The sequence below is a fragment of the Bacidia gigantensis genome (genome assembly GCF_019456465.1).
Source record: "Bacidia gigantensis strain McMullin 20006 chromosome Unknown contig_74, whole genome shotgun sequence".
Lineage (NCBI taxonomy): Eukaryota > Fungi > Ascomycota > Lecanoromycetes > Lecanorales > Ramalinaceae > Bacidia > Bacidia gigantensis.
Window position 1 is genome coordinate 2277 of NW_025408613.1, and position 27876 is coordinate 30152.

Here is a 27876-nt window from a genome sequence, read left to right on the forward strand (position 1 = left end):
AAAGAAGGGGAAAACTTATAGTTAAAATTAAACTAAGAACTTTAGTAAAAGGAATAAAAAAAAAGTAAATAAGAAACTAAGGAAGGAAGAAAGAGATAAGTATATTAATTAGCTAAATGCTTTAAAAATTATTTATAACTAATATAATTAAAAGAACTAAATACTTAGTAAAAACTACTTAAGATTATATAAAAGGGTATAATCCTAATAAATTAGAATTTATAAGAAAAGAAAATATAATAACTATAAATAAGAATTATATAGAACTAACTATAAAAGATTATATAAAAGTATAATAAACTATTTTAATAGAAGTTAAGCTAAATCTTATAATATAAGCTAGATATAAGTAATAAATATACTAATAGAATTTCCTAACTCTAAAATATATTTAATTAAAGTATTTAAAATAAATCTTTAATTATATTAATTAAAGCTTTAATTATTAAGATATAGTCTAGTCTATAACCTCCCTATAGTAGCTAATTAGTAAGTAATTAATAATATATAAATTAAATTTTCACTATATAGAGGCCCTACTATATAATAAACTAGTATATTAGTTTTTAAGCTTAATAGTAATCCAATTTATATAGTTAAAGGCTTATTAAAATGCGCTTAATTAGGGCTTTAAAATATATATTTAATTATATTAATTAGAGCCCTAGTAGTTAGAATATAGTATAATTTATATTCCCCTACTAGTAGCTAATTAGCTGCTAGTTAATATTGTATGCGCTAAGCCTGCTTTTTTTGCTTATAAAACTACTATCTAATCCTAACTCTAAGCTATATATAATATTAAAAGCTAACTCTTCATAATAATTATAAATAAAATTAATTTTATAAACTTAATAAAATAAAGTATAGTATTATATATTAATTTAAATAAATATTTTAATTATTAAACTTTATATTATTTATAATTATTAGTTTTTTTAAACTTACCTAAGTTAAAGTAATATTTATTACTCTTAAATACTATTATATTATTAGTAATACTAGCTTATAAAGTTATTATATATTTTAATTATTAAAATATTATAAGCTTTTTATCTTTAAAGTCTAAGTTATTAATATTTAATATTAAGACTTTATTACTACCCCTTTATAAATAATTTACTTTTAATTTTAATACTTTAATTTATTATAATATATTATTTAAATTATCTTAGTATAGTTTATAAAAAGTATAAACATAAATTAAATCTTATTAAGTTACTATTAAATAATTAATAATATCTTTTTTCTTTATATTTAAAGCTATAATAATCTTTTTAATTTAAAATATTAATTTCTTAAGCTTATAAGTTTTTTCTTTTTTTATAATAAATTGAATTTTATATTAAAAGTATTATTTATAAATAGCTAATTTATATTCTTAAAATTATAGCTTTAAGAAATTATATTATAAATTATATTATACTATATATTATTTCTACTTTTTATATAAGTTATTAATTCTTAAATATTTTAAGCTTTATTTATTATTTCTCTACCTATAATATAGAATATAATTATATTATTATTATTTAAATTAAAAGTATAATATATCTTCTTAGTTAATTTCTTCTTTAATAATATTATTAATATACTTATTATTTCTTTAGTAATTTTTTAAGTTTTAATATTATTATCTTTATAATTAATAAATTTTATTTCCTATATTTCTATATATTATAAAATATCTAGCTTAGTAACTTAGTTACTAACTATAATATAATCTAGTTTATTATTTATCTATATATTTATAGCTCCTTTATATTAAAGTTTTTACTATAAAATTAATTAAAAATTTTAGTTAAAGTATAGAGAATATAGGTACCTAAAGAAGAGGCTTTAGAAAGGCTTTTAATTATAAAGTATATAATTTTTATTATAGTTTCTTATATATTCTTTTCTTAATTATAAACTATATTACTTATTTATTTTATATAAGCTACTAATTACTTAGTTAAGTTTTAATATAATATTATTTTATATATTAAATTTATAACTATTATTTATATATCTTTAGCTTTTAAATTATTATTATTTTTTTAATTAATAGCTACTACTTAACTACTTTTTATTTAAATAACTAAATATAAGTTTTTTTTAATAATAATATACTATAATTACTTCTAAAACATCTTATTAAATAATATTAATACTATTTTTCAACTATTTTTAGTAAGTCTAATATATAAATAAAATATAGTTAAGTTAGTAGAACTTATTACTTAAATAAGCTTAGTGTTTTAATAATCTTAGTTTTTAAACCTTTTATTTTATTATACCCTTTTCTTATTTTCTTATTTTATTATTATTACTATTATTACTATATTATTATATAGCTTTAGAGCTTTAATATAAAATTATTTTAGATATAGAAGTATTTAAAAAGACTTATATTTATAGTAAAGTAAATAGAAGTATAATTAGTGTTTTTTATATAGCGCTAGTAGTAGGTAGGTAGGTAACTAAAGTAGTAAAAGCGAGGGAGACGTAGAGAAAGTAGCTTCCTATTATAATTAGGATAAGACCATAGTTATTAAACGCAGGGATGGACAATTTACTATAGTGTTATTTACAACATGCTTAAAGAGCAGCAGACGGGCTTCAACATAGCTTACGTCTCTGTTTCATCTGGCCCTAGATTGTGGGAGCAAGTCTTCCCATAACCAGAGAACCAGGCTATAGAAGTCCACTAAAGGAAGGTCTGTCTACAGCCCCAACCTACGCGACAAGCTGTTGGAATAATCCAATCCACATGCAGTTTTTGAAGCCTCGTCAATTCTCTTGTAGACAAGTCTTAACCCTAGGTCCATCTTGCCCTTTTCGTGCTAGAAATAGAACGCCTTCCAACATCTCTTCCCGCCTGTTGCAATCTCCTGTGATAGCGTATCTTACTCCGTCGCCGTTGCATTTGCAATTGCTTCAGGGGGTTTACATCGTAGTGCCACCCTACATAACCAATTTCGACACCCCCTTCGTAGATATCCCCTCTCATGGCACACTCTGCGTGAGTCGTCTGATACCATTGTACCATCAACTCCATACAAGCTGCTAGATCCCCAAAAAGCATACCTGGCGCATGGATGCCAAAGCTGTTGCCGGCCTGAGGAGGACCGAAGCTCCACACCCAGTGACCCCTTGGTAGAGGAAGATTAGGTGGTTGAGTCTGCACTTGTGTGACGAGTATCTGGTGAATGAGGCTTGCATGTGTTTGCCAAGGTGCGAGGTGATACTCTAATAGAGTTTTATAGAAGTCGTAGGTGTAGGGGCCGTTGGTAAGACTAAGGAGGAAAAGATAGTTAATGGAGTTATAGTAATACAAGTGAGATACGGTATAAGGTTGCTGCAAGAGATAGAGACGGTGATGGAAGGGAAGACATGGAGGTTACATCAAAAGATCGAACGCTGGTGGTAGGTGTATAGAATTTGAGAGGACTTACCTGGGAGTAGCAGACGGGGTCGCAGTTGGTACTTCTCCCACAGCGCTGAGGGCAGGTAGGCAAGCTACAGAAGCAGTGAGCATAAGCCAATTACAGAGTAAAGATCCTTTCATTATGAATGAGACGGTTATATCAAGATAGGAAGATAGAAAAGCTTGTCCACGTGAATGATTATTCTTTGAGCACCGCAGAAGAAATTGAGCAGCGCTCCCGTCTCGCTTTATATGCTTAACTCATTAGAGGAGAAGGTGAGTTTTACAGTTCAAAAGTCGGCGTTCAAAAGCGTGAAAGCAAACTACTAAGCCTCTGCCATCTAAGCTCATCTATTTGTCAAGGAACTGAAACTGACTCCCAGATCTGTCTCTCAATAAATTTTCCTATTATAGAACACGACAGACTTACATTCCAACACCTCTTTCCCGCCAGCCTAAACAGCAGGGTTATAGCCTCTGCCTGCTTGAGATGCTCTTGGCCACTATGTTTCTCCTACGCGATCACCACATAAGCTCATCTACTAGTCGCCGAACTGAAGTTCTTAAACAATATTCCCATTATAGAACACGATAGACTCACATCCCAACACCACGATAGACTCACATCCCAACACCGCTTTCTCCCGGTCCCGTTTAGATCTAGTATCAGCAAATCGCACACCATTTCTGTTGGCAAATTCCCATCCGCTGCTACAGGATGCGTTGTCGAATCGAAGTCCGCTATCTATCTCGCTTTCCGTTCCGCTCATTCCCATCTAAGAATCCCTACATACAGAGTACAATTCTCGCAATGTGTCTGGAATTATCTAGTTATTAGCCGCTAAACAAGGCGCCATATCTGTCCAGATCAAAGCCTCCTCACCACTGCTGTCAAGGATCACGAAGATCACTTTTAGCGCAAATCCAACAAGATTCACCTTCTGGCCCTGACCTAAGATACTATATGTAGAAGACGTCATACGCGCGGGCCCTGGGCGGGTGCCTGGAGAAATGTTGAACGTAATAGGTCTATCCCTTCTACAGGGTAGGTAGACGCCTTATATATGTCCTTCTAAGACGACCTTGCCTTTCAACCAGAGCTCGTGTCCACCAATTAGGCGGAGTACTCTGAGATAAGCCACTGACCAAACTAGCCCCTCACTCAATTGCCTCTATATTCAACATAGTACCAGATAAAAAGCTGTCATCTGCTTTCCGAGAAGCATAGTATATCAAGGCTGCTGAATGCACCGTTGCAAACTGATTCTAGTTTCTAAGGCTTGTCGTATCTGGAAGCGTTTGAATAAACCATCCCGGGTGATCTCAGGTGAAGAATAATATAGTGTGAGGTCCTGCGTCAATTTTTCTCAGCGAGACACCAACACAGACATGTTTGCTATGCTTTCCGTTGTTAGTGCTTTGCGGTTAATACATATCTAATCAAACTTCCATCCTGGAGCCGAGGCGGATGATGGCATTCTATTTTTGGGCCAAGGTGTTTTTCATCTATACGCGCAGACCTCTCGGGTTTTGCTAGTACCTAAGATCTTTCTAGGCTACCATATATGTACTTTGGTCTCTGTCGGTCATGACGATCGCAATTGATATAGTTTGGGGATAATGCAGCTCTCACTACTACTGTGGTGGCTTTTTGCCTGTTCAAGTGGCGCACTAGCGGATCTCCACGCAGTCGAGCCAAGCAATACAACACACGTATCACAGTAAGCCACTATCATTCCTTTTATTTGGATATACTTACCAGCTCAAGACTCCAAATTCACGGAGGCTCAACGATCTTAGGCGCAGAAAACTTGTAAGTCTTATTTTTTTTGGACTCTTTCGCACTCGGCTGATGATATAGCAATTCTATACCAATCGAAAGCCCACCCAACAGTTTCGGAACCGTAGCTCACTACAAGAAGAACGCTCAACCTCTCAGCAGATACGATGCCTGGCTTGCGGTCACCGCCTGCCTCGCAGAAGAAGCAGTCAAAGATTGGAACGACTCAGAGAAACTTGCGGATTGCCAGGCGACTCGAGGCATCAAAATCAGAGTCGTCAAGAGTCAAATAGTCGGAGCCTCTCCATTGCTCGTCCAACACATCATGTGTTCACTCATTGATGTCGTTGCGGGCTTCTGGGAGGAGCAAGATCCTCCACACTATGCAGAAACAATCTTTCAGCCCCAGCAGGATGATGTGGACATGGGCATCGGATCGATTCTTATGAGCCCTACCATTGAGCTCAACTCTTCAAATCTTCAGTTGGACGCAAATGACTATAGGCCAATTGTGAAATCCTCAACGCCGAATGTCGCCCCCAGCACTGATAGGGTCAGGATCGATTTCGACCCTGACATCAAAGCCCCTGCTCTGTGCAATCCATTCGCGTTCTATATCATTCTCATGAACGCGATCGTACATCTGGGTCCAACGGGCTCCGAAGACTACGTCCCAGGAATTAGGCTCTATGACAGCCCTACAGATGTGACGTTCCAGATAGGCGCGTCTAATGAACACTCGAAGGCTCTCAAGCAGTTCATGATTGTGAGTGCTCTCAATTTCTTGGCCATGATAATGAACAAGGAGCCTATACAAGATAGGTTCAGACCCTTTCTTGGAGGCATAAGATGGAATAAGGAGAGAGTGGCCTTTATCAGTTTTCAGAAAGGGAAATTGCCTCCGCCAACGGTCGACCTTGATTCTACCCCGGTCATGGATCGAAGCGTTTCCTCAACTTTTCCTAGCGAGATACTGAGTACGAGTCCTGTCGTGCCGAACATTCCGACCTTGACAACATTTCCAGATTCGACGTATTGATGAGAAGTCTAGCCTCGGCTGATTTGAAAGAGATTTAAAGTTCATCTAATCCTGGCAATGATGAACATGAGAGCGTCTAGGCACTGTTGGTACTCGATATGCAAAACAAATAGTGCTGCTTCGCTCTCATCTAGTGCCAGAGAAAACATATAGGGCTATCTATGCCACATGGGCAACGGTGGCGAAGTGAAATGTCATCTCCTCAAATTACATTTACTCTCTGTCTAAAGGCTTGTAGCCCCGCCGGAGTGCGATGATAATTATACCTATGCACGAAACCCAATTGCCAGACACTGCTCAGAAAGAACGTCCAATTCACAGTCTCCATCTCCCCGTCCCCTCCCTCGATCTCACCAATCTCACTCTGTCGCCGTCGCACTCCCGTCGTCTTCATTCAAACTGACTTCATTATACCACGTCGCCTCCCCTTTCGTTTCCGTGCCATCCAAAATATCTACCCTTAGCGCACAATTCTCCTTTGTTCTCCGATACCAATCTCTTCATCGCCCCCAAACACGCCGCTACATCTCCCCAAACTAAGTCCTCCCCGGAAACGTGAAACGCTACGGGCCCACCAGGCCCACCAAAGAACCACCCGAATTCCCCGTTTGGTAGGGGCAGTGTGGGGAGCTCAGTTTGTACGCGTACGACGAGGAGATAGTCGAGGAGTTGGGCGCTGTTGCTCCATAACGCCGATGGGCGCGAGGGTAGGGTTGGGTGGAATGTGTAGGTGTAGGGACGGTCGGAGAGACTGGGAAGACAAGAGCGGATGTCAGATGAGGAGAATTGCGTGAGGGATGCTAGAATGCAAGGAATGGGGTGAGGGTAAATGAAGGAGATTGCGTTTATAGATTGGAGGCAAGGTGATAGGTGCTTGGAGAATCTAGAGAACCTACTTTGTTGAGGTAAGCAGAGTCGTGCCAGTTGGTGTTGCGCCTGTAGCGGTCAGGGCAGGAAGGCTGGCGACTGAGGCCGTGAGGGCGAGCAAGATATACACTAAGCTTGTATGGCAATTCATCATGGTGGAGACGAAACAATAATAAAGATGGAGACTCAACCGTTGCGTTTCTATTGGGTTTGGAGACCAGCAGGGAATGAGTCAGGGAGCAGCTCATTCACTACAAAAAATTCCTTCCCGCACAGGGTTATGGGAAGCCAATCCTCTTGGGTTCAAAAAAAGTCGGTCCATAGAAGCCAAGAAGAAACGACTCATCAATCTTTGCTGCCTACTGCAGATGCTGTTGCAATGATTCATCGAAGTAAGACATTGGATCAACTCGAACCGAACGGCATCATGTATCCCAGCTTTCTTTTTATAGATGTACTGTTTATAGTATCTCTCGACGGAAAGATATGAAAAAGGCATTCAATCAAGGTTTATGGACGTCTACAGGGGACGAGACGCGCCAAGTCTCGCGCATATTTCCTTGAGAATTGTTGGTTTCTGGATCAGTCTACTGGCTACTAGTCGGTAGCTGGGCCGTGTACGGAGTCTTGACTTTCTAGCTTGAGCAAAGAGATCAGGCAGCTAGAACAATTTGCAGATGGATTGCGGTGTCTCGCCTTAGGTACTCAGTGCTTTGCTTGGCAGGCTCTGTATTGTAGCAGCGAAATTAAGATTGGGATTATGTATTGGCATACATGCTATCCCTTGACTTGGCATCGGTAGTGTCACTTGAAAAAGGGTTCGAAAACGATGCTCGTAAGCTGATCATAGCCTCGGACGCTGGAATTCGTTTTTGAATAAGACCCGCTCATTACTACCACAGGTCCCTGATGCCAGAATCACGAGGTCCTGCCTATTGAAAGGCATTAGCAGAGGGTTATACTCTGCAGTAAAGCCTCGCAATTTCGCTTTGATAGGCATAGACTACGATATTTTGAAAGATCATTGAGTGTGACCATTTTCTGTCTTATAAACCTTTGGAGAAGTAGCTTTATAAAGGCTTCTAGGCGCTAAGCTTAGAGTTGAAAGGAAAAGATACCCTACCAATCGAAGGGATCAAAGAATGGAAAGAGCATTTAGATCACAGTCCCGACCTCTCGCCGTTCCGTTCTTTCTCTCTCAATCCGAGAATTGTATGAAGCCATACAGAAACCTCCCACTCCCATCCCCAGCCGCAGGATCATCTACGTATATTCTCACAGCCTTCAACGGCACAACATCTGCCTCCCGGCGTCCAACACCATCAATATAGACCTTATAGCCCCTGATAGCCTGGAGGGCCACATTCCACGTAAACCTCTGCTGAGAAGTCGACCGCTTCCACATCCACAGCGAAAAACCCTCTACCCCAGCCGCTGTGAAGACTGTTGCGCACTCAGGTACGAGGTCGCCGCTCTCGAAGGGAAAGTGAGTCTCTAGGATCTCTGTGGCTGCGCTATCGAGGATCTGGTCGGCTTGGGCTTGAGGGAGGACGGTACGGCTGCCCGTGTCGAAGATGAGTTTCAAGGGCGGATCGCTGCCTGGGATGGGGAAGGAGGGTTTGTTTGTCTCGGTATCGATGAGTAGGGGCGCGCTGTCGAGGTATTTCAGTGGTGGTTGTTGATGCGGTAGGTATATGTGTGAGAGGGAATGGACTGATGGGAGGGGAGGAGCTTGGGTCGTTCGTGAGATACTTACAAGGCTTTTGTGTCGAGGAAAGTGATGTTGGGCACGGTATGGCTTGTGGGACATGTGATAGGAAGAGGCCCGCTGAATGCGAGGCGGACGAGCGCTGAGACACAGAGAGTGACAATTATTCTTTGATACATGGCGGAATCGTTGCTCGAGTGGCTCATGATTCCTGAAAGATTTGCTCGTTGAGCCTGTTAATTGACCTTCTCATATATCCTTGAGCCTCAAGGCAGCCGTGACAGGAATAGACGCTCTGAACATGCGTGAGTCAATGGACCAGTATTCTAGCGCCTCAAGCTGGACTTGTTGGTTTTCATTTCAGGCTTCGACTACACATTTCAGACATTTGACATGGTTTGCTAAACTGTCTCAAAAAATTTACGCACAAATCAGAATCCTAAGGAGTTTTCAAACGTCCTATACTACCGTCATGTCTGTACTAGGTTCAATTCACAGGCGTTTGGGCGAGCGTTAGTCTGGTTGGTGGCTTATTTCGAGTGTTCAGCCTGGGTTGGCACTCGCTACCTGACAAACGATAGAATAAGATCCTACGTATATACGACGTCTAACTAGTATTTTCGAGTTCTTTATTAAATAGAAATGAAACTAGCAAAAACGCACGATATAGCCTGAAAACCTCACCAACTAGTCTTTCCATCAAGAATCATGAACCGATAAGGTTTTAGTCTAGTTCAGAGTCGTCTTGTCGTGCAAGTTCATTCGGGCAACGGTTCCGAACTGTTCCAAAAACGGGACATTAGTGTCTATTCTATAAATCCCGAATAGTTCCATCTCATCTCCCTTTGCCTAGCAACATAATGCCATAAAACAGCTCCTCCGGTCCATCCGCCAAAATTCTGACCGTACCAAATAACACTGGGTCTTTCTGCCCAACATAAGTCTGATACCCTTGCACAGCCTGCAGGGCCACAAGCCACGTAAAGGCCGCCTTAAAAGACCCCGGTACCTGAGCCAAATGCAGCGCGTACGTCCCGTCGATGACAAAATTCTTCCCGCATTCGGGGACCGGGTCGCCACTCTCGAAGGGTATGTAGCCTTGGATTTCAGTGATTGCGTTGGCGAGAACTCTGCGCGCTTGCTCGCCGGTCATGCCGCTTTTTATAGCGACGGTGATCTGGAGTTTGAGGGGCGGGTTGCTACCAGGGATGGGAAATGTTGTGGTTGCGTCGATGGTAGTGGTGAGGACCATGTTGGTAGGGGTACTAGGGATGTTAATTCTTATTATAATAATAATTTTTAAAATAATTAAATTCTAGAAACCTTAGTTTAAAAAATTGAAATTATTAATTAAAATCTTTATATTTTATAAAGATTCATAGTTAAAAGAAACTATTTAAAAAAATTAAAATTAAAAAAAAGTATTTATAAATTATAATTTTTAAACTAAAAATTAAATAAAAAAAATATTAATATTAATATTTAATTTAATATAAATATAAAAATTAAATTAAGAGAACTATTCTTAAAATTTATTATTAAAAAAATACCTTTATTTATTAATATTTATTAAAATAATAAAATTAACTTATTATTTATAATAATATAGACTTTATAACTATATATATATTATTATTTTTTATTTATTATACTAAGTATACTAATTTTTTAAAATATTAATAAATAAGATATATATTAAATATTTTATTAAAGAAAAAACTTATATTTATAAAAGATTTTAATTTATTTATATAACTATAGAATAAATATATAGAATATTTTTACTTTTAATAATTATTTTCTAAAGAAAAAATTTAATTTAAAAACTTAAACTTTAAGCCTATATTTAGCTTATTTATAAAAAGGTTTATTAATTAAAAGCTTTAAGACTTTAAAAACTTTAAGTTTAAATACTTAAAATACTTTATTAATTATAAAACTTAAAAAAGTAAAAATTAAGTTTTTTAAAAAATAAATTACTTAAATTACTTTATAAGCTTTAAATATAGTTATATTTTAAGTTTTAAAATTTAAATCTATTAGATCTTACTACAAATAAGCTTAATATAATTTAAAATCTTAAAAGCAACTTCAAGTAACTTTATTATTAAATAATTTATCTTTATTTTTTATTAAGAAAAAACTTATTAATAATATATATATTTTATAACTTTTATAAATTAAAATCTTTAATAAATATATTATAAAAACTTAAAAATAAATAATAATATAAAATAGTTACTATAAATAAAATCTTAAATAATAAATAAAAAGTTATATTTAATTAAAATAAATATTTTTAAGATTATTTTATTTAATAAAAAATTAAATTATAAATAAATTATTATTTTTTAGAAATATTTATAATATTAAAAATTCTTTTAAATTAAATTTATTTTTATTAATAAAATATAATAAAATACTTTATATAAAACTTTATAAAAGGATTTTAATAATTTACTTTTAAAATAAATAATCTTAAAGCTAAAGTTTATATTTATAAATAATAAATATAAATATAATATAAAATAAGTATTATAATTATAATACTTTTATAATATATTATAGTTCTATATTAGGAAGAGGAGTATTAAATATAATAAATAATAAAATAATATAAATAAATTATTTTTTTATTTTATATATAATTTTTTTTAAAAAAAAGAATAAAAAAAATAAAATTATTGAAGTCTTAATTAAGATAACTATTTTATAAGAATTAATAAAAATTAATTTTTATTTTAATTTAAACTATTTTCTATTAAATAAAATATTATTAATTATATTATAAGAAATATTAACTTTATTAAGAATTAAAGTTTAGTTTTAATTTTAATTAAAAAGAAAAATAATTAATAATTATTATATTTTATATATAATTAAATTTAAGAATATAATTAAATAAAGAAAAATCTTTTTATAAAAAACTAATATAAAAGTAATATTTATTATTTATTATTTATTATTTATTATTTATTATTTATTATTTATTATTTATTATTTATTATTTATTATTTATTATTTATTATTTATTATTTATTATTTATTATTTATTATTTATTATTTATTATTTATTATTTATTATTAAATTTATAACTTCTTTTTAAATAATTTAAATCTTTAATTATTAATAAAGTTTCTAAAAATATCTTTTAATAAATAAAAGAAAATTTATTATAATTTAAATTATATTTTTTTTAATTATATAAATATAAATAATATTAAAAGTTTAATAAATACAATTAAATTAAAAAATTAATATATTATAATTTTTATTTAAAATAAAGTTAATTTTTTATTATAACTTTCTTTATTTTTCTTAAGAGTTAAGAATTAATTTTTATTATTAAATAAATATTTAATATTTCTATATATTTCTATTATCAGCTTAGCTAACTTAGTTATTTTCTATAAAGATTTATTTTTATTATTAATCTTATTAGCTAAGTTATTTATTTTTAATATTTAATTTTACTTTTTTAAAATTAATTTTATATTAAGTTTTTATTATTTTAAAGTTTAATTTAAATTTTAATAATAATATAAATTTTAAAAGAAAAAAAGTTTTATAAATAGTTTTTTTAAAATCTTATAAAAATAAATATTAAAAATATAATTTAAATATATTTATTTAAATATTTAAAGCTTATTATTATTTTAAAAAATATTAAAATTAATTATAATATATTAAATTTAAAAATCTTTTTATTTAAATAATATTCTAAAATATTATAAAAGTTAAAAGCTTTTTAAATATTATAAACTTTTATAAATATTTTATTATATTTAAATTTAATATTTTAATAAAACTTTTTTTAAAATTAATTAAAAAAAATTAATATTAATTTTAAATAATTAAAAAAAACTTTTATAAAAGCTTTTATATTTAAATATTTTAATTTTAATTTTAAAAATAAAATAGTTATAAAGATTAATATATTTATTATTATAAATAAAAGTTTCTATAATTTAAATTATTTTTAATTAATTAGCTAGCTTAATTATATTCTATATAAAGATTTATTTTTATAATTATTTTATTAATTTTTAAAGCTTAGTTAGCTTAGCTAACTTAATTATACTTTTTATATAAATATAAATATAAATATTTTTATTATTAATTTAATTAACTTAATTATATTTTCTATATAAATTTATATAAATTTAGTTTTATATAATTTTATTATTAGCTTTATTAATTTAAATATATCTTTATCTTAATTAATTATTTTAGCTTAATTAATTATATTTTATAAAGATTTATTTATATTATTATTATTCTAGTTTAGCTAGCTTAGCTAATAAAGCTTCTTAATTTTAATATTTAATTTTACTTTTTTTAAAGTTAGTTCTTTATTAAGTTTAGCTATTTTAAAAAGCGATTCAGTGTCGCAAAATAGTAAAGACTATCGCTCGTCGCTTCTTTCGCCTATTGAAGACTCTCATTGAGATCTGCCAAAGGCTTCTACGCAAAGCATTATAGAAACACTCTGGGGATGTCCGATTTTCAGTCTCGTCGCGGGCGATCTATTAACGCTTTCACGCTGATCGTTGTCTTAAAGACCTTCAAGGAAAATGGTCATTGGAAGCAGCTACGTAGCACCTGCACTAACTAGCCGATCGCGTATCTCTAAATGCCCGCCCTTTGTTGCTGCTTCCAACGCAGTAACACCGTTAAATCTCGCCGCAGGCGCATTCACCTCAGCACCTGTTTCAAGCAATGTCTCGACCACGTCCAGATGTCCACCTTCTGCTGCTGCCTGGAGAGCAGTCCTCCCGTTGCATTCTGCAGCATCTGCACTGACATTAGCTTGCGCCTGAATTAGCCTTTCAAGAACAGCTAGATGTCCACTCCTAGCTGCCGCTTGAAGGGCAGTCCTGCCATCATAACCGGCGGTAGCGTTGACATCTGCGTTTTCTTCAAGGAGTCTCTCTACGACTGCAAGGAATCCATGCCTACTTGCTGCTTGCATTGCTGTCCTGCACTTGTAACTGGTGGCGAAATTAATCTTGGCCCGTTCTTGGATCAACAATTGCACTCTCACTGGCTGCACGTCTTTAGATAAAGCCGGAAGCAGTTTTCTAGCACAAGTATCTTTGGCAATGGCATTGACATTTGCTTTCTTTTGTAGCAGTGTCTCTACAATGGCGATATGTCCAGCACCAGCCCCTGATAGTAAGGCTGCATCCAAGCTTGGCTGCGAAGCCCGTCCTGAGTCTAGAGTAATCGTCAAAAGCCTGAGAAATCCTCTTGATGCAGCTCCTTTGATCAAGATTTCAATATTCTCCTCGTGTAATCCTTCTGAGGCAAACATCTGTTTTGCTAACGAGCAATGTTTGTTTGCCGCAATCCAATGCATAACCTTGTCAGTCCGATTATTCCAGTCATCAATTGTCCAAGGCACGCCGGACAAAGTATCGCGCCAGCCAGCCTCTTGGATCAACTTATACCAAAGTCTTAGAAGCTTGGGGTACAAGTCGAAATCTTCCTTAGTATGATCAAGCCAGAATCGCTCTGCGTAGGATTTAAATGCAAATTGTCTGAGAAGGCTCTGTTGACGATGCTGTTCGGTATCCCCTGATGCCTCTTCGAAAAGACGTTGGACGGACTTGCTAGATTTGGTATCCTCTCTGAGGAAACGAAGAGCGATTTTGTTAGCAGTGGTCCCGGGACTGAGGCTATTTCTCACGACGGTAGATGTAATGTTTGAAGGATTGATGCTTCTTCTGACTGGCCGCGCGATTTGCTTCTCAAATTCTGGAAAATTGAGATAGGTGACACAAATTGCTCCCGCCTCCGATTCAGTTTTCTCCACATCAATGGAGTAATCCTTCAGGGAGGCTTCAATCGAGTCCGAGAGTAGATACTGTCTGACGCTACTATGCGTGAAATGTATGGTCTGCTTTTCTTCGTCCACAAAGACAAGATTACCGCAGCACGCTAACGCCTTTTGCATGTTGTTGATACAGGAATGGGAATCCCGAGTCTCTTGCAATGGCTGGATTACGATTGCTTCTTGTAGCTCATCGACTGTAAGAGGCCGCTTTGCAATGGCTGTCCATCGAAATATTCGCTGTCCAATCTCTATATCATCTGGCTCATTATACTGGGACAGAATTCTTTCGTATGTTTGTGGAAGATCTCGTGGAAGATGGTCCAAAGCATCAAGAATCTCGGTGTCCGATTTCTTCTTGCACAGTGTTTGAAGTTGATACTTCACCCAGAGAAACCTTCACATCAAGATTAGGTGAGTTTTGGCATGGGAAGAATGAACCCCTTACATCCCTTGGGCTTTTCGCTCAAGATGATCTCGAATAGTGAGGGCGAGAGACGGATCATTAATTTCCAGCTTCGGTGTATCCCCTTCTAAGTATCCTTCAAGCGTCACGCGGAGGAATTTGCAGATATCGTGGGCGACCATGTCACGGTACTTAATGCTTTCCAAATTGATACGTTGGCGGGCCAGGCTTTTCTCTGTCAGCCAAACATTTGCATTGGGGCGACTTGACCAAAATATTTTCACTCGCAATACTGGTGAAAGCAAGAGACCATAGAAAAACTCCGTGACATCTTTGATCTCAACTTCTTTGCATTCGTCCAACCCATCCAATACAATGAAGTATTGACGACTGGGGTCCAAAGTCCTCTCTAGTACGCTGATGCTGACTACCCCATTGGTATCTTTGCCCACGAAATCTTGTAATGTAGCTGCAGGTAAGTCCATGACGAGCTGTCTTGCGATACTTCCATTGATAGTTTTTGCTTGCACAGATTCATGATTGTCAAAACGGCAGAAGAAGAAAGCGACGACATTTCTGGGCGTTAGAATTTCAATCAAGTGAGCGATCACACATGCACTAGGAAATTTTGTTAGCGCAATCTTGCCTTGACGTGCACATGCAACGAGACCTTGTCACTGATTTACCAGACCCTACTGTGTCGGTCGTCAGCAACACATAATCGAAAGTCGCAGTAAGCTTACACCTGCCAGTGAACCAAAGAGTTTGAGACTTTTCATTCAACCAAGACCGAAATTCTAGTGTATCACATATCCATAGTGACGTCCCGGGGATGCACGCCTTGCGAATCTGCCTGTAAGTGCTTTGGTAATCGTAGAGAGAGAGCCAGTCCAGGGCCTCCCGCTTCGCTCGCTCATATCGTCTGTGATCGATTGCCAAGTGCCGTTTATTACTTTCCTCAGTGGTACGATCGAGCTTACGCTTTATTTTGACGATGACGTTGCGGCTGTTGCTGTTCTTCAATCGCTCTCTAGCTTGTAGCTCATTTTCCAATTTCTGGGCCTGCATCGATGCTAGTTGCACTTCTTCTCGGACCGCTTCAGAGATAATCGCAATTTCCGCTTCGTACGGACCAAACTCAGTCTTGAATGACACTAGCAAGGCCTTCGACAATTGTAAGTATACTAGAATAGCCTAAGCATTTGCTGACATCAAACTGAAGCCATGGAGAGGCGAAAATCAGCGGTATTACTTACCCGATTTCTGAAGAGACTGTTTAATGTGCTTACAAAGTCGTATAACAGATACGTAATACTCACAGAGAGCTCTTTGCAATCCTACTGATGGGTACAAGGAACCCAATTCATGAATACGCGGGCATTGTCGGCCTATGTTCATGAGAAGGGTCGATAGCTGATCAAAATATGTCGTAAGATTGTTGGCTGCCTGCCAGAGTCAGATACGATCTTTATATCAGACGGACAGATCTACAAGTAAAGCCAACTTGACCCCTCCCCATACTAATGCCGCAACTTCAGGACGAGAGCTGACAAACCCATCAACTACATTATTGAATTGCTGAACCGATTCGAGGAATGTAATAAGTCTTGGTCCCATGCATTGTCTGCGGTCACTGTTGCATTTCTCGTCGATCAAAGTTGTGAGTTTGATGGCAGCCATAGCGTCTGGCGGACCCTGAGAGTGGAGTCGGAACCTCTCTTCATCTGAAAGTATTGTTTCGTACTCATGTAGTGCTTGTGAAAGTTTGAGTTCAGGTTTCAATTGCGCTGCCTGCGCGATTGCTAAAGCCATTATGGGTGAACCAATGCTTGTCCAACAAGAGCGGTACAAGATCTTCGCATCGATTGAACGAGAATTCGAATAGCCGTGACCAACGGACCGATTCTGTTTTCTTCATGCATACTCAACCACATTTAAAGATTCACAGGCTGTGAGAATGTACTTGAGAAATGTGGATATTCTTTCGATGAGCGCAGTTGTTCATATCTATCGCAGAGAAGCTAAGCACCCAACAAAGCCCGGGTGAAGCGTTAATCTATATGTTGTGTGTGACTGCAAGTAAGGGTCCGTGCTCAGGCTAGAGAAAGAGATCTGGCCCCAAGCCACAAGATCGGCACCGGCGCCGCCGTCATGTAGGGTCAAAGAGTTCTCGCTCCGGCTCGGTCTGGCCCCTATCTTGCCCCCACACTTCCGGGGAGTTAGTAAGGCTTCCAAGGCCTAGGCCAGATCTTCGGAAATTCACAAGCAATGAGCGCGCTGCAGGAGGCTTGAAGTGACAGAATCGCCCAACCAAGCGTCGACCCGATTTGCCGGGGATCAATGGGTCACACACGCTAATGCATGGCTTGTCACCTGCAAGCGCTGAGCCAAAAACCCAGTCACGGGTCCCCAGGTCATCGTTGTAGCTTGCGTTAAGCAGCACGATCATTCATATTATTAGCTCTGAGAGCGTTGCATCTCGTCTTGTTTATGTTCCCTCTCACTGCCTTCAAAGGACTTTCCCTGCTGTGTTGATATATCTCGAGGATTGGTCAATATTCGATTACTCCTTAGATCCTAGATAGTCGCGCAGGACGATGTCTGGGTATACTGCTGATGGTAGAGAGAATGGCGATAATCGAATTCTTTGCCGTCTAAAGAATGTACAGGCGGGATCTATGTTGAACGTTGAGGAGGGTCGTGCTACAGGCTGGTCTGCAAACATGTTGACTTAGTAAATACTCATAATTGTACTGATAGATTATAAGGGAAGACTGTAACAATACGGCACAGCTCTGGTACTTGGTGTCCGTTCGAGATAATATATACCGGATATCCAGCGCCCTCGAACAGAAGCGTGTTGTCGCCAATGGTTAGGCCATGGTCATCTGATGTGGACACCTGTGCTAACATCTTTGGTGGTAGGAAAGAACCAAATGGTGTATTTGACAGACGACTCGTCTGACAAGCCTGACGGGCATTGGTATCTGTATCAGGAAGGCTCTCACGTTTGGTACTTGATACGAAGTCGTGGACTGCATAAATCACTGACTTGGTCCATTCAGGTTCCAGAGCGTCCGCTATCCAAGGTTGGTACTTGACCTCGCTGCTGGATATGATCACAACAGCAATAATATCTACGCCTGGGAGTCGAACGGCGGACTCAATCAACGTTGGCTGTTGTACTTGATCTAGACCTGAATCGCAATCGATATCTAAAAGATGTCGCGACGGTCGATAGAGCGCGTTTTGAAAACACTTCTGCATTAGGACTGTTCGAGTCAGAGACCTGCGACTTCCGAAATCTTAGCCTGCGTTCATAGTTCTTTCTTTTATATCTAATTGTTAGACAGTCATGAGGACATTTAGTGGTTGTTTGACATCAAGACTAGAAAATGTATGATGCTCGACCCCATCCTCATCATGAATGATACCCCACATGATAGGTAAATTGGCAGCGTTGGTATCATTTGATAGCCGGTGACAAGCGTCTCTTATTGCGAAACTCCTATTCTTCGCGACCGGCATTACTAGTTCAATCTTACGGAAACTGATGATCGCTAGACAAGCAAGCATCAGGACTCCTAGAATGAGGGTGAAGATTATTCCAATAGGCGAGTATCCACAAGTGATGATATCGCTGTAAAGATCTCGTTCGCCCAAGCTATCATATGCAACGATGTGGGCAATGAAGAAGGCTTGGGAAATCAGCCAGTGCATGACGCCGGAGAGTATGATAAGTGGAATAGCGTATCGAAAGGGGAGTTGTAGGTAATAGGTAGCTTTCTGACCCTGTACAGGATTAGATACGCGAAGAGGCTTTCTCTCGCGAGCATAGCTTTGGTACTCTTTCTCCATAAGCATACAGGTCAGGATGCTATTATACAAAAGATACAGGATACTGAGCATTCCTTGCGGCAAGTTTGCCAACAGCACGAAGCCCAGCAGCCTGTTCGAGTGACTGTTTTCCAGGAACTCGTTCGAGAGGATCAGACTATCTGCAGAAACTTGGCCAAATCCAAGTGTCCATAGAGAGGATATGTCCGTCGGCGAATTGCGAGCTTTGAGCCCTGATAGGCTAAGTGCGAAAAGAGCACTGACCGCAGCCAGCATTGGAACGCATCTGATTCATGTTCATACAATGACTTTTTCATAGAAGGAATCATGCTTACATTATGATAAGTATGATGAAACGCCTAGGGCTTGCCATCCTAAGCCAGTATTGCGAGCCTTGGTAGTTAGTGATATCACTTTTCGTCACTTTGCTACAGACAGCTGCGCAACCAGAGGTCTGTGGGTAGCCTGTGAGACCCTTTTCATCGTTCAGGGAGTCCGGCAGTGTCAAGAATGAAGTGATAGCGTCACTAAAAGTACGTCACTAACGTGAACTTGATAGCATCTCTTGCGCCACTTACCCTAGCGTGCACAAAGTTCTTTTATCACATTTGGAAACAGTGAGTATCATTGTAATAGCTTTAATGCTATTGCAAATCACCACTATGATTCCAATGGTAGAGCTGAACTCCAGTCGACACTTCTCTGCCACGTGCTCACTTTTACAGCCGTTTGCCTCGAAACCAAACGGCCTCCAATGAGCAGCATCTAATCGGCTGGTATCGCACGTTTGGAAACCATAGCGTTTCACATAGTCGTCCAATGAGGTAGAACACATCCAATTCGCAGCTGCCACAGTACCTTGGCCATATCGAACGTCTGAATTAGATTCTACAGAAATATTGAGTTGGACATTTATATCAGGTGGGAAGCGGGATATGTTTGATTGTTTGTGTGTAGCAATGACCAAAAGATCCTTTTTGTTCGATAGAATCTTTTCTGAATATTGATTGATACATTGTTGCGGGCTGAGTGGCCGATACGATTGAGGCGATGCCCGCATCATCTCAAAAAGCTGCTTTTCTGATGAGTATGTGACATAGCCGTCAGATAAAGGTTCTTCATCATCCATGCCGTCAAATTTCATTGATGTTCCTTCAAGGAACTCTTCATAAACAGTGTAGATATTGTAGTCATGAGAAGCTATCGCCTTGAAAATCATCGAATTATATCTGAATAAGATAAGGTTCAGTACCTCAGCAGGCTTGGATTCTTGTCTGTCGATGCGCCAGTTCAGACTTACATCAATGCCAAAGGAATCGAGCTCAGGGCCAGCATTATCCATGCCACTGTTCGCTTTGCACTGATACTCCGCAGGTTGCGTAGACTGGGGACCCCAATATCCAACCACGAACCCTTCATGTGGGCCTTGTCAATCTCAGATCTGGTAGGTGCAACCAAGCATTGCATCGTATAGCTGGAACCTGAGAGATTTAGTACGAGCTACAATGAGCCAGACAAAATACTGAGAAGTGGCATGTCGCTCGGACGTAGAAGCTCACCACTGAGCAAAAGGATACTCAAGACATTGATAGCCAGATGCAACCACGTATCCCAGGCAGATACTGTTGAGCAGCTTCCCTCGTATAGAACAGTGATACCCTGCGTCGTCGGGAAAGATACACTGGCCCACACAGTGAAGCCGAGATTGACGACGAGAACCATGGATGTCAGTACTGCATAGAAGCACACACTGCTTTGCCATGCTTTCAGGACCCGAGATCCGCGCCTCGCGATGGGTATCAAATTTCCCTCAAGAGGTTGCAGAGCGCGAAATATTGGAAGCAGTAGCCTTGCAAGCCCTAAATGATGAGCGTTCAAGACCATTTTTCTGATACTCAATAGATTAATTTGTCGTTGACCTGATTTTGTCGAAGAAAGTAACGCTGTACAGCTCGTTTAATGACTTCACCAGTCGATGCTGGCGCTTCCAGCGAAGTTGATTCTAGGCTCCCAAGTCGAGGCTCGCCGAAGCATTCGCGCGGCTATGCCCAATGGTAAGTACAGGCAGGCTGTGCTAACGAGTCCTCTGGCCTTCTCGAATACTACTAAGCGCAGCTATCATTTGAATGAACGAACACGCTTTTTTTATCTGCATGTCGCGTGTCGCACGACTCCTGCGTATTGTCTGTGCTGCCTGAGTTTCAGACTCTGGTTTTGCTGTGACGAGTGCCTGTGCGCTCAAACAAGGGTTTCAGTCCGAGGCAGACAATGAGGCTTTGAAACTTGGTGTAGAACAATGCAAATAACACAACAAAATCCACCCCAGCACCTGAGATTAGGAGTTTGGGAATTCGGTCTGGCTTTCGACAGCTTGCATGTTATTCATCCCGACTTTCCTATAATTATAACTCGCCTTCTTTGGCGACATTCGTGCTCAAGCCAGAATTCTCGGTGAGATCTGCTGGCTCTTCACGCGCACTTTGATCCTTCGCACTCTGATCGCCACTCTCCTCACCGAGTGAGGATGTCGCTAATCTGTTCAACTCCCGATTCTCCCATTCGCGCTCACTGATCCTACAATCTTCCACAGGCCGGTAGACTTCCACAGTCGACAGGCCGACGAAAGCACGGTCTTGGATTCTCAGGTTCTCGCGACTAGCTCCTCTAGCTTTCAAGATCTTCATGACATTTCCTCGCTCTCTCGCTGCAGCATGATCGATTGCTGATTTGCCTTCTTCGTCTAGTACCGCGATGTCTGCGCCGCGATCTAGCAACAGCTCAACTGTGGTATACAAGCCACAGCTGGCTGCCTTTATCAGTGGCGTTATACCTAAGGTGTTACGGGTTTTGATATCGGCCCCATGCTCGAGTAATAAGGTAACAGCGCTGGGATTCGAGAAACCAGCAGCAATGATCAGTGCATCGTCGCCCAGATTGTCTCTTGCATTGATGACCGCGCCTTTACTCATTAAGAACTCTTGGGTTTTGTTCGAACCCCACTTGAAGCCATGCATAAATGCTGTTTGTCCTCTCTTGTCTGTTGCATCAAGAGTCGCACCAGCCTCTAGGAGATGCTGCAAAACGCTTGCTGCATCTCCGTTGCTCAGCTGTGCTGCTTTCATCAATGGTGTGAGACCGTTCTTGTCCTCATGGTTCACCTTTGCGCCATGTTTCAAAAGCAATTGAATCACCTCTATATGCTCGTCCGTGAGGTTTTCATGTATCGCGCGCGACAATGGTATGTTTCCCACGTTATCCTCGGTATTGACTTCAGCGCCAGAATCTATCAAGAGCTGCACTGCAGCCACTTTGCCATTCTTAGCCGCAACAGACAGAGAGGTATATCCATTTTCATCTTTGGCCTCATGCTTCGCCTGGGCACCGAGTAAGATCTTCATTGGCTCCACGTACCCATTCACGGATGCAACAAGGAGAGGGGTGAACCCCCAGCTTGTGGCGGCCTCACTGTCGGCCTGATGGTCTAGTAACCACCTCACAGCATCTGGGTGGTTTTGCCATGATGCCATGAACAACGGTGTATGAGTATGATCATCTTTAGCCTCCAAAAGAGCGCCAACATCGACCAATGCATCTAGCGCTTTGACTTGACCATGATAGGCCGCAATATGTAGAGCGTTGTATCCTGCCAGGGTCTTCGCTTCCACATTCGCGCCGTTTGCACTCAAATATCTGATAATTTTAGCATGGTTCTGGCGAGCCGCTTCAATCATTGGCGTTGATCGTTCGGCATATTCAAGAGCCTCGATCCGTCCAAGTGCTCGTTCGGTATAACCTGGCAGATTGGATATCTGTCGGTGTAGAGACTTTCGCGTTTTGTCTATGGAACCATTGATGTCAGCGCCTCGTCTTACTAGGAGTTCGACAACGTTGATATGGCCTCCTCGAGCTGCTTCTGTCAGCGGAGTAGAGTCGAAACGATTACGCGCGTTTATTTTTGCTTTGTGTTCGAGCAAGATCTCGCAGATGTTCTTATGGCCATTCCGCGCCGCCAGATGTAACGGTGTGGCAAAAAGACTAGCCTCTCGTTTTTCGATGTTCACCCCTTGATCAAGCAGAAGTGATACGACAGGCCCATGACCTTGCTCTACTGCGATATGGAGAGGTGTCCTCCAATAATGATCCAGCTCCATCAGCATCGTTGCCTTATTTGAGATCCAGCCTTTGCCATCAAACGCTGGTTTGATCCATGGTACTATTCCAAAATAGGCGGCCAGGTGTAAGAAAGATGCGACGTTGAAACTTTTAGGGTCGTCATTCTGTGAATCTTCCAAGTGAGCGGTCCACCAATTCTTGCGCAGCTTCGAGTCTTTTTGGAAAAATTCATCATTCGGATTGAAATTATCTTCAGCCCAATTAGAAAGTTTCACATGTTCCATCCAGTATTTGATCGCGTACTTGAGCATTTTAGGCTCTGCTGTGTCGGGGCGCTCGCTGATTTTGATCTCGGACCGTCTGAGATTGCTTCGCAAAATGACTTCATAGCAATACTGAGCGATTTCACAATGAAGGGCCTCAATCTCTTCAGGGGCTCGTTTCAAAGCTTCGACGTTACTAGTGTCAAAATTGACCAGGAAGTCTCTGGCTGAGGAATGAATAAGTGTCACCTCGTTACCCGAAACCTTTAAGAGACCTTCAGTTGTGGTTACACTGTCGAGCACAGATTGTTCTGACACTGACTCCGATGGCTGGGTCCCAATCACCTCAGAAAGCTCTTGCAAAGTGAGAGGTCGGACAGCTGCGACGACCCAACGAAGAATTTGGTATACATTTCGTTGGTGTTTTGGCTCGATGTGACGCAGCATGTCTTTGTACATGTCATCAAGACCCGGTGGGACATCCCTGATTGCATCTAGGATTTCCGTGCAAGTCTTTTTCTTCTTGAGCTCGCGTATCACAAGGCTGACCCACAAGAATGTTCCTTCTGCACCGTCGGAGAGCTTTTGTTCTACCTCTCCTTGGATTGTATCGAGACCCTTGACGTATCCAAGCTCTTCAACACTCCTCGCAACAAACTTTTCAATGTCACCTTTCGTCTGCTCGGTGTCTTTCAGCCTGATGGTTGGTGTTGCACCCATTCCGCCAATGAATCGACTGACGAAGAGAATCTTGAATTTTCCAGGCTCAACATCCCACAGCTTGAGCAAGGTTAATGTGAGAACTTCATGGTCTTCTTCAAGACATTCATCGACACCGTCCAGGAGGAAATATGCCTTATCAACCGGCAGCTCTCGGATTAGCTTTCTCAGAATGAACGAGAGTTCACTGACATCAAGCAGCTCGAGCTGACGAGATTTTGGTGAATCTCGCTCGGGAGTCTCGACAGAGCTACCTGAAGCACTTCCTCGACGTGTCTCTTGCTGATCTTCGGAATCATCGTTACCTTGTTCCACTTTGCCAGTCTTACCCAACATGCTATGCAGGAAACGTGACTTGTTTGTCGATCTATCACCCGACTGCTTGTGCGTCTGCGCTTCAATGTGCGGCTCGCTGTCATTCTCAGGCTTGCCGGCCGAACGAAGAAGGCTTTTCACAAATTTGGTTTGCGCAGGGAATCTTTGCTCGGTTGAAGTCTGAATGTTTGCGGCTCGAGAAGGCTGATCTTTCTTTTCCTCATTCTTAGATTTCTGTCGGCTTCCATTTTCCGGCTGATTGTCCACATGGTGTATTGGTCGATTGTTACTAAGATAATCTAACACGTGCTTCATGAGATCTTGGTGTTTACTGACAATTTGACTTATCAGATTCCTGAAAACCGACAAAGCGCTTCGGCGACTGCCCTCCTCGCTACTGCAGAAGAAGTAATACAGATCAATCTCCTTTTCATCTTGATCTTGTACCGTAGAGTCAGGAGAGTTAATCGATTGTCCGACAGATCTTTCAATATGCTCGAGAATGAATAGCGAAAGCATTGTCTTTCCTCGACCGGGGTCTGCTGTAATCCAGAGCGCATCAGGACCTGATCCCTGCCACTCCTGATACAGCGTATCTTTTATGATCCACTCGCAAGTTCCGGGCACTCTGGTGCCCTTTTTAGCTCTCAAGTCCTCTCTATCTTTTTCGACATTGGTAACGCGAAGCACAGCTCTGCATTCACGCAGTTCTTTAAGATCATAACTACCCTGCACTTCTCGAAGTGTGTATGACTGTGCCTTCTTAGCAAGAATCGCGAAGATCTTTTCATGAATCTTACTATGACTGTTTCGCGAAATTGTAAGGGAGTACCTTGCACTGGCCGCATTGTCAGTGCTCATGAGACACTGCTCCCATTTCAAACATCTGTTGCGTAGGAATGGCTTGTTGCACTTACATTCTTTTCCCATAAGGTTCTCTGTACAAGCTTGGAGCTTGATCTGTGCGTCTGCCTCATCCATATACTCCTCCGTAAGTTCCACGATGGTACCCTGCTTCGTATAGTCGGCCAGGTCAATATCCTGTAGTCCTCGAGCTACATCGAAGCGGAACAATCGTCTCTCATTCAGCTTCCCCCGCCATCTATCTTGAAACTTTTGATTTGTTGCTTCTGTATCTGTCACAATATCCTTCATGCTACCCGCCAATTTGAATAAGTTGTCCGCCACGGCCTTTTTCGCTGGGGTGCCAGTCCCAATTGAAAGAAAGCACTTGACAAGAGATTTCAATTCGGCCTGGTCGGAGCCCCAGAGGCCCTGTGCCTCTGACTCTACCTCTGTAACAGGATTATTCACGAGCAAAGCCCCATCTACGTACTCACTGGGCCCAATCGTGACATGTGGAAAGTAACTTGTTGCAGCCGAGGTGGCCAAAGCAGCTTGCGAGATTGTTGCGGAAATGTTGCGATGTAGCTTCTGGTCGTAGCTACGGATTCGCTCAGCCGTCGTAGTGCCCTTGGCGACGCAACACACAAAGCTACCGAAGGGTCAGTAGAGCTCCAATAACACTAATATCTGCACGAACACTCTACATCTCTGATCTAATTCATCATGGAGCGGACAATCTTCCGGAAGACCGTGTTTGCGGAGCACTTCCTCTATAGCCTGCTTGACTCGCTTTGGATCGTACCGTGCATGGACATTCGCGGACGCTGAGATAGGCAAATAGTGAGCCTTAGTCCCAAATATGGTTCCCATAAGATCTTCGTAGACCTTCAGACAGTCTTCAACGTTCATTTTGAGTCGACCCAGCATGATCGCTATGAGACTAGTGAAGGACTTAGCAAGAAGAGTGGCAGATGGTGGTGGTATCGTACCCTCCAGTTGATGTTCCGCCGATCATGTCAAAGATCTCGCATGGCAAACGCGATCGTAGACCTCGCTCTTTGCGAAGTCTATTGACTTCGTCCATTATTCTTTTGAGAATGCGGAGGCTCGAGAGACCCCGAACGCCACCTCCATCGAGGGACAAGAGACAAAGACCGTTCTTGTCAATTGGGTTAGAACTTGTGTGTGAAGCTTGCACTGACGTTTGCTTCATTTTGGTGATGAGGCTAGAGACCTAGTGCTCAGTGACCAACTGCGATTCCAAGAAGACGAGCTTTTCTCGATAGCTATTGATTGCTTGTGCAAAGTAAGATGCGAGATCGTTAGAATCTTATATTAGAGCCCTCACCCCCTCTGATTAATGGAAAGCAGCACATTAGAGACTGCCTTTGTCTTTTCGAGAAGCAAAATCATCAGTGACCCCGCCCTCTAACTCTTTGTAGGAGTGACAAGGCTGAGATTGGGGCGCGGCATCGTTAGCGTTCTAGGAGGTGTGGGTAGGTCTGCAGTGCGAAACATCATACGCCACATGCACGCAGATAAGGTGCCAGCATGGCCGGGCAAGCTGGTAAGCTTTTGGATTTGTTTCATTGGCTCCAAGTAGATTCAGAGTTTCATATTCCAATCCTTTGTTCTGCGAGACCTTTGGTTCTAGCCGAATCCCCTATCATATGAAGCGATTAGCAGTGGGGCTTAGCATCCCACTTGGTCTGCATCGCCTACTTTTCATTGATCTTCACGGTATGCGCAATTCGTCCAAGTCTGTCCGGGGTTTGCGGATTTTGTCCCATGACGAGGCATTACCGGTGATAGAGACAGGATTGTCAGCAGCCATTTAGCCATGTGTATCGTAGTATGTGACATCAGGAACCAACGACGAATGGTGTTTCATCAAGGCATTAGCACATATTCTAAAGAGGCTGTGCAATCCGTCGCACCCGTTTCAACCACGAGTCCCTTGTTCCCAACATCTCTTCTCCAAACCCGATACAGTAACGAAATGCATGCTGCGTTTACTCCGACAGACCCAGACCACCAGTCTAAGGCGATCGTCTTTTCCATCGCCTTCTCAAGCAAGCAATATCTCCTACCAAGCGGGGCGAGCGCCCAAAGAATTGTGCACAGCCTTCTGATGGATCTGTCTGAACTCTGTACTCTTTGCAATTAGCCCATCCTCATTTCTTTGGATCAGCATGACGAAGTACAGATCAAACCCGTCTTGCCGTACGTGGTACCCATCATTATACGCCTCTCGAAAAGAGAGCACTTCGGAGTCAATTTCAGACAGCAAGATGAGCTCCACATCTTTTCCAGTGTCGATCACGTTCGAGTAATACGCGTCAAGGTAAATAACTCCAGAGCTGTGTCTATTATCTGTGAGGATGGCGTGATGACAGAGTTCCGTCCTGCCAATCCGAATCTTGATCCGCGAGATCGTAAGGGATACTGAAAGTGTCCAGAATTTTGGGAGAGCTATGATTGCCGCCAACCCATTCGAAAACCACCAGACATTTATCAAAGCTATGAAGGAGTTGCACCTCATGAATACATCGACTTCAATGACTGCAAGCGAGCACTATGTAGTGTCATTACTGCACTATAGACTCAGTCACAACAGCTTGCAAATAACGTGACAATAGGTAGTTTTCTCATCTCTTCAGTGTCCGAAACTCATGCACTGTCTAATGTATCTGCGCTGGTATGCTCCGCTTTACAAGTGAGCAGCGCATGACTGGAGGT

The 27876-nt window shown here is 40.1% G+C and overlaps 6 protein-coding genes across 6 annotated transcripts; 1 reads left to right on the forward strand and 5 right to left on the reverse strand.

Annotated features, from left to right (window-relative positions):
* Nucleotides 1-5029: 5029 nt before the first annotated feature.
* KY384_000397 (uncharacterized protein) lies at nt 5030-6228 on the forward strand (the record flags this gene model as incomplete). Its single annotated transcript, XM_044808933.1, has 3 exons — nt 5030-5130; nt 5178-5222; nt 5271-6228. The coding sequence occupies 3 exons, from the start codon at nt 5030-5032 to the stop codon at nt 6226-6228; spliced, it is 1104 nt and encodes a 367-aa protein (XP_044664920.1).
* Nucleotides 6229-8293: 2065 nt separating this feature from the next.
* On the reverse strand, nt 8294-8905 carry KY384_000398 (uncharacterized protein; the record flags this gene model as incomplete). The annotated part of the gene is made up of 1 exon (XM_044808934.1): nt 8294-8905. One exon carries the CDS (start codon nt 8903-8905, stop codon nt 8294-8296), a length of 612 nt encoding a protein of 203 aa, XP_044664921.1.
* Nucleotides 8906-9638: 733 nt separating this feature from the next.
* KY384_000399 (uncharacterized protein) lies at nt 9639-10055 on the reverse strand (the record flags this gene model as incomplete). The annotated part of the gene is made up of 1 exon (XM_044808935.1): nt 9639-10055. One exon carries the CDS (start codon nt 10053-10055, stop codon nt 9639-9641), a length of 417 nt encoding a protein of 138 aa, XP_044664922.1.
* A 3340-nt stretch (nt 10056-13395) lies between these two features.
* On the reverse strand, nt 13396-16855 carry KY384_000400 (uncharacterized protein; the record flags this gene model as incomplete). Its single annotated transcript, XM_044808936.1, has 5 exons — nt 13396-15034; nt 15086-15661; nt 15882-16227; nt 16300-16489; nt 16565-16855. 5 exons carry the CDS (start codon nt 16853-16855, stop codon nt 13396-13398), a joined length of 3042 nt encoding a protein of 1013 aa, XP_044664923.1.
* Nucleotides 16856-18388: 1533 nt separating this feature from the next.
* On the reverse strand, nt 18389-20642 carry KY384_000401 (uncharacterized protein; the record flags this gene model as incomplete). The annotated part of the gene is made up of 4 exons (XM_044808937.1): nt 18389-19166; nt 19216-19407; nt 19459-20264; nt 20628-20642. 4 exons carry the CDS (start codon nt 20640-20642, stop codon nt 18389-18391), a joined length of 1791 nt encoding a protein of 596 aa, XP_044664924.1.
* Nucleotides 20643-21282: 640 nt separating this feature from the next.
* Nucleotides 21283-26064, reverse strand: KY384_000402 (uncharacterized protein; the record flags this gene model as incomplete). Its single annotated transcript, XM_044808938.1, has 2 exons — nt 21283-25786; nt 25835-26064. 2 exons carry the CDS (start codon nt 26062-26064, stop codon nt 21283-21285), a joined length of 4734 nt encoding a protein of 1577 aa, XP_044664925.1.
* Nucleotides 26065-27876: the final 1812 nt, after the last annotated feature.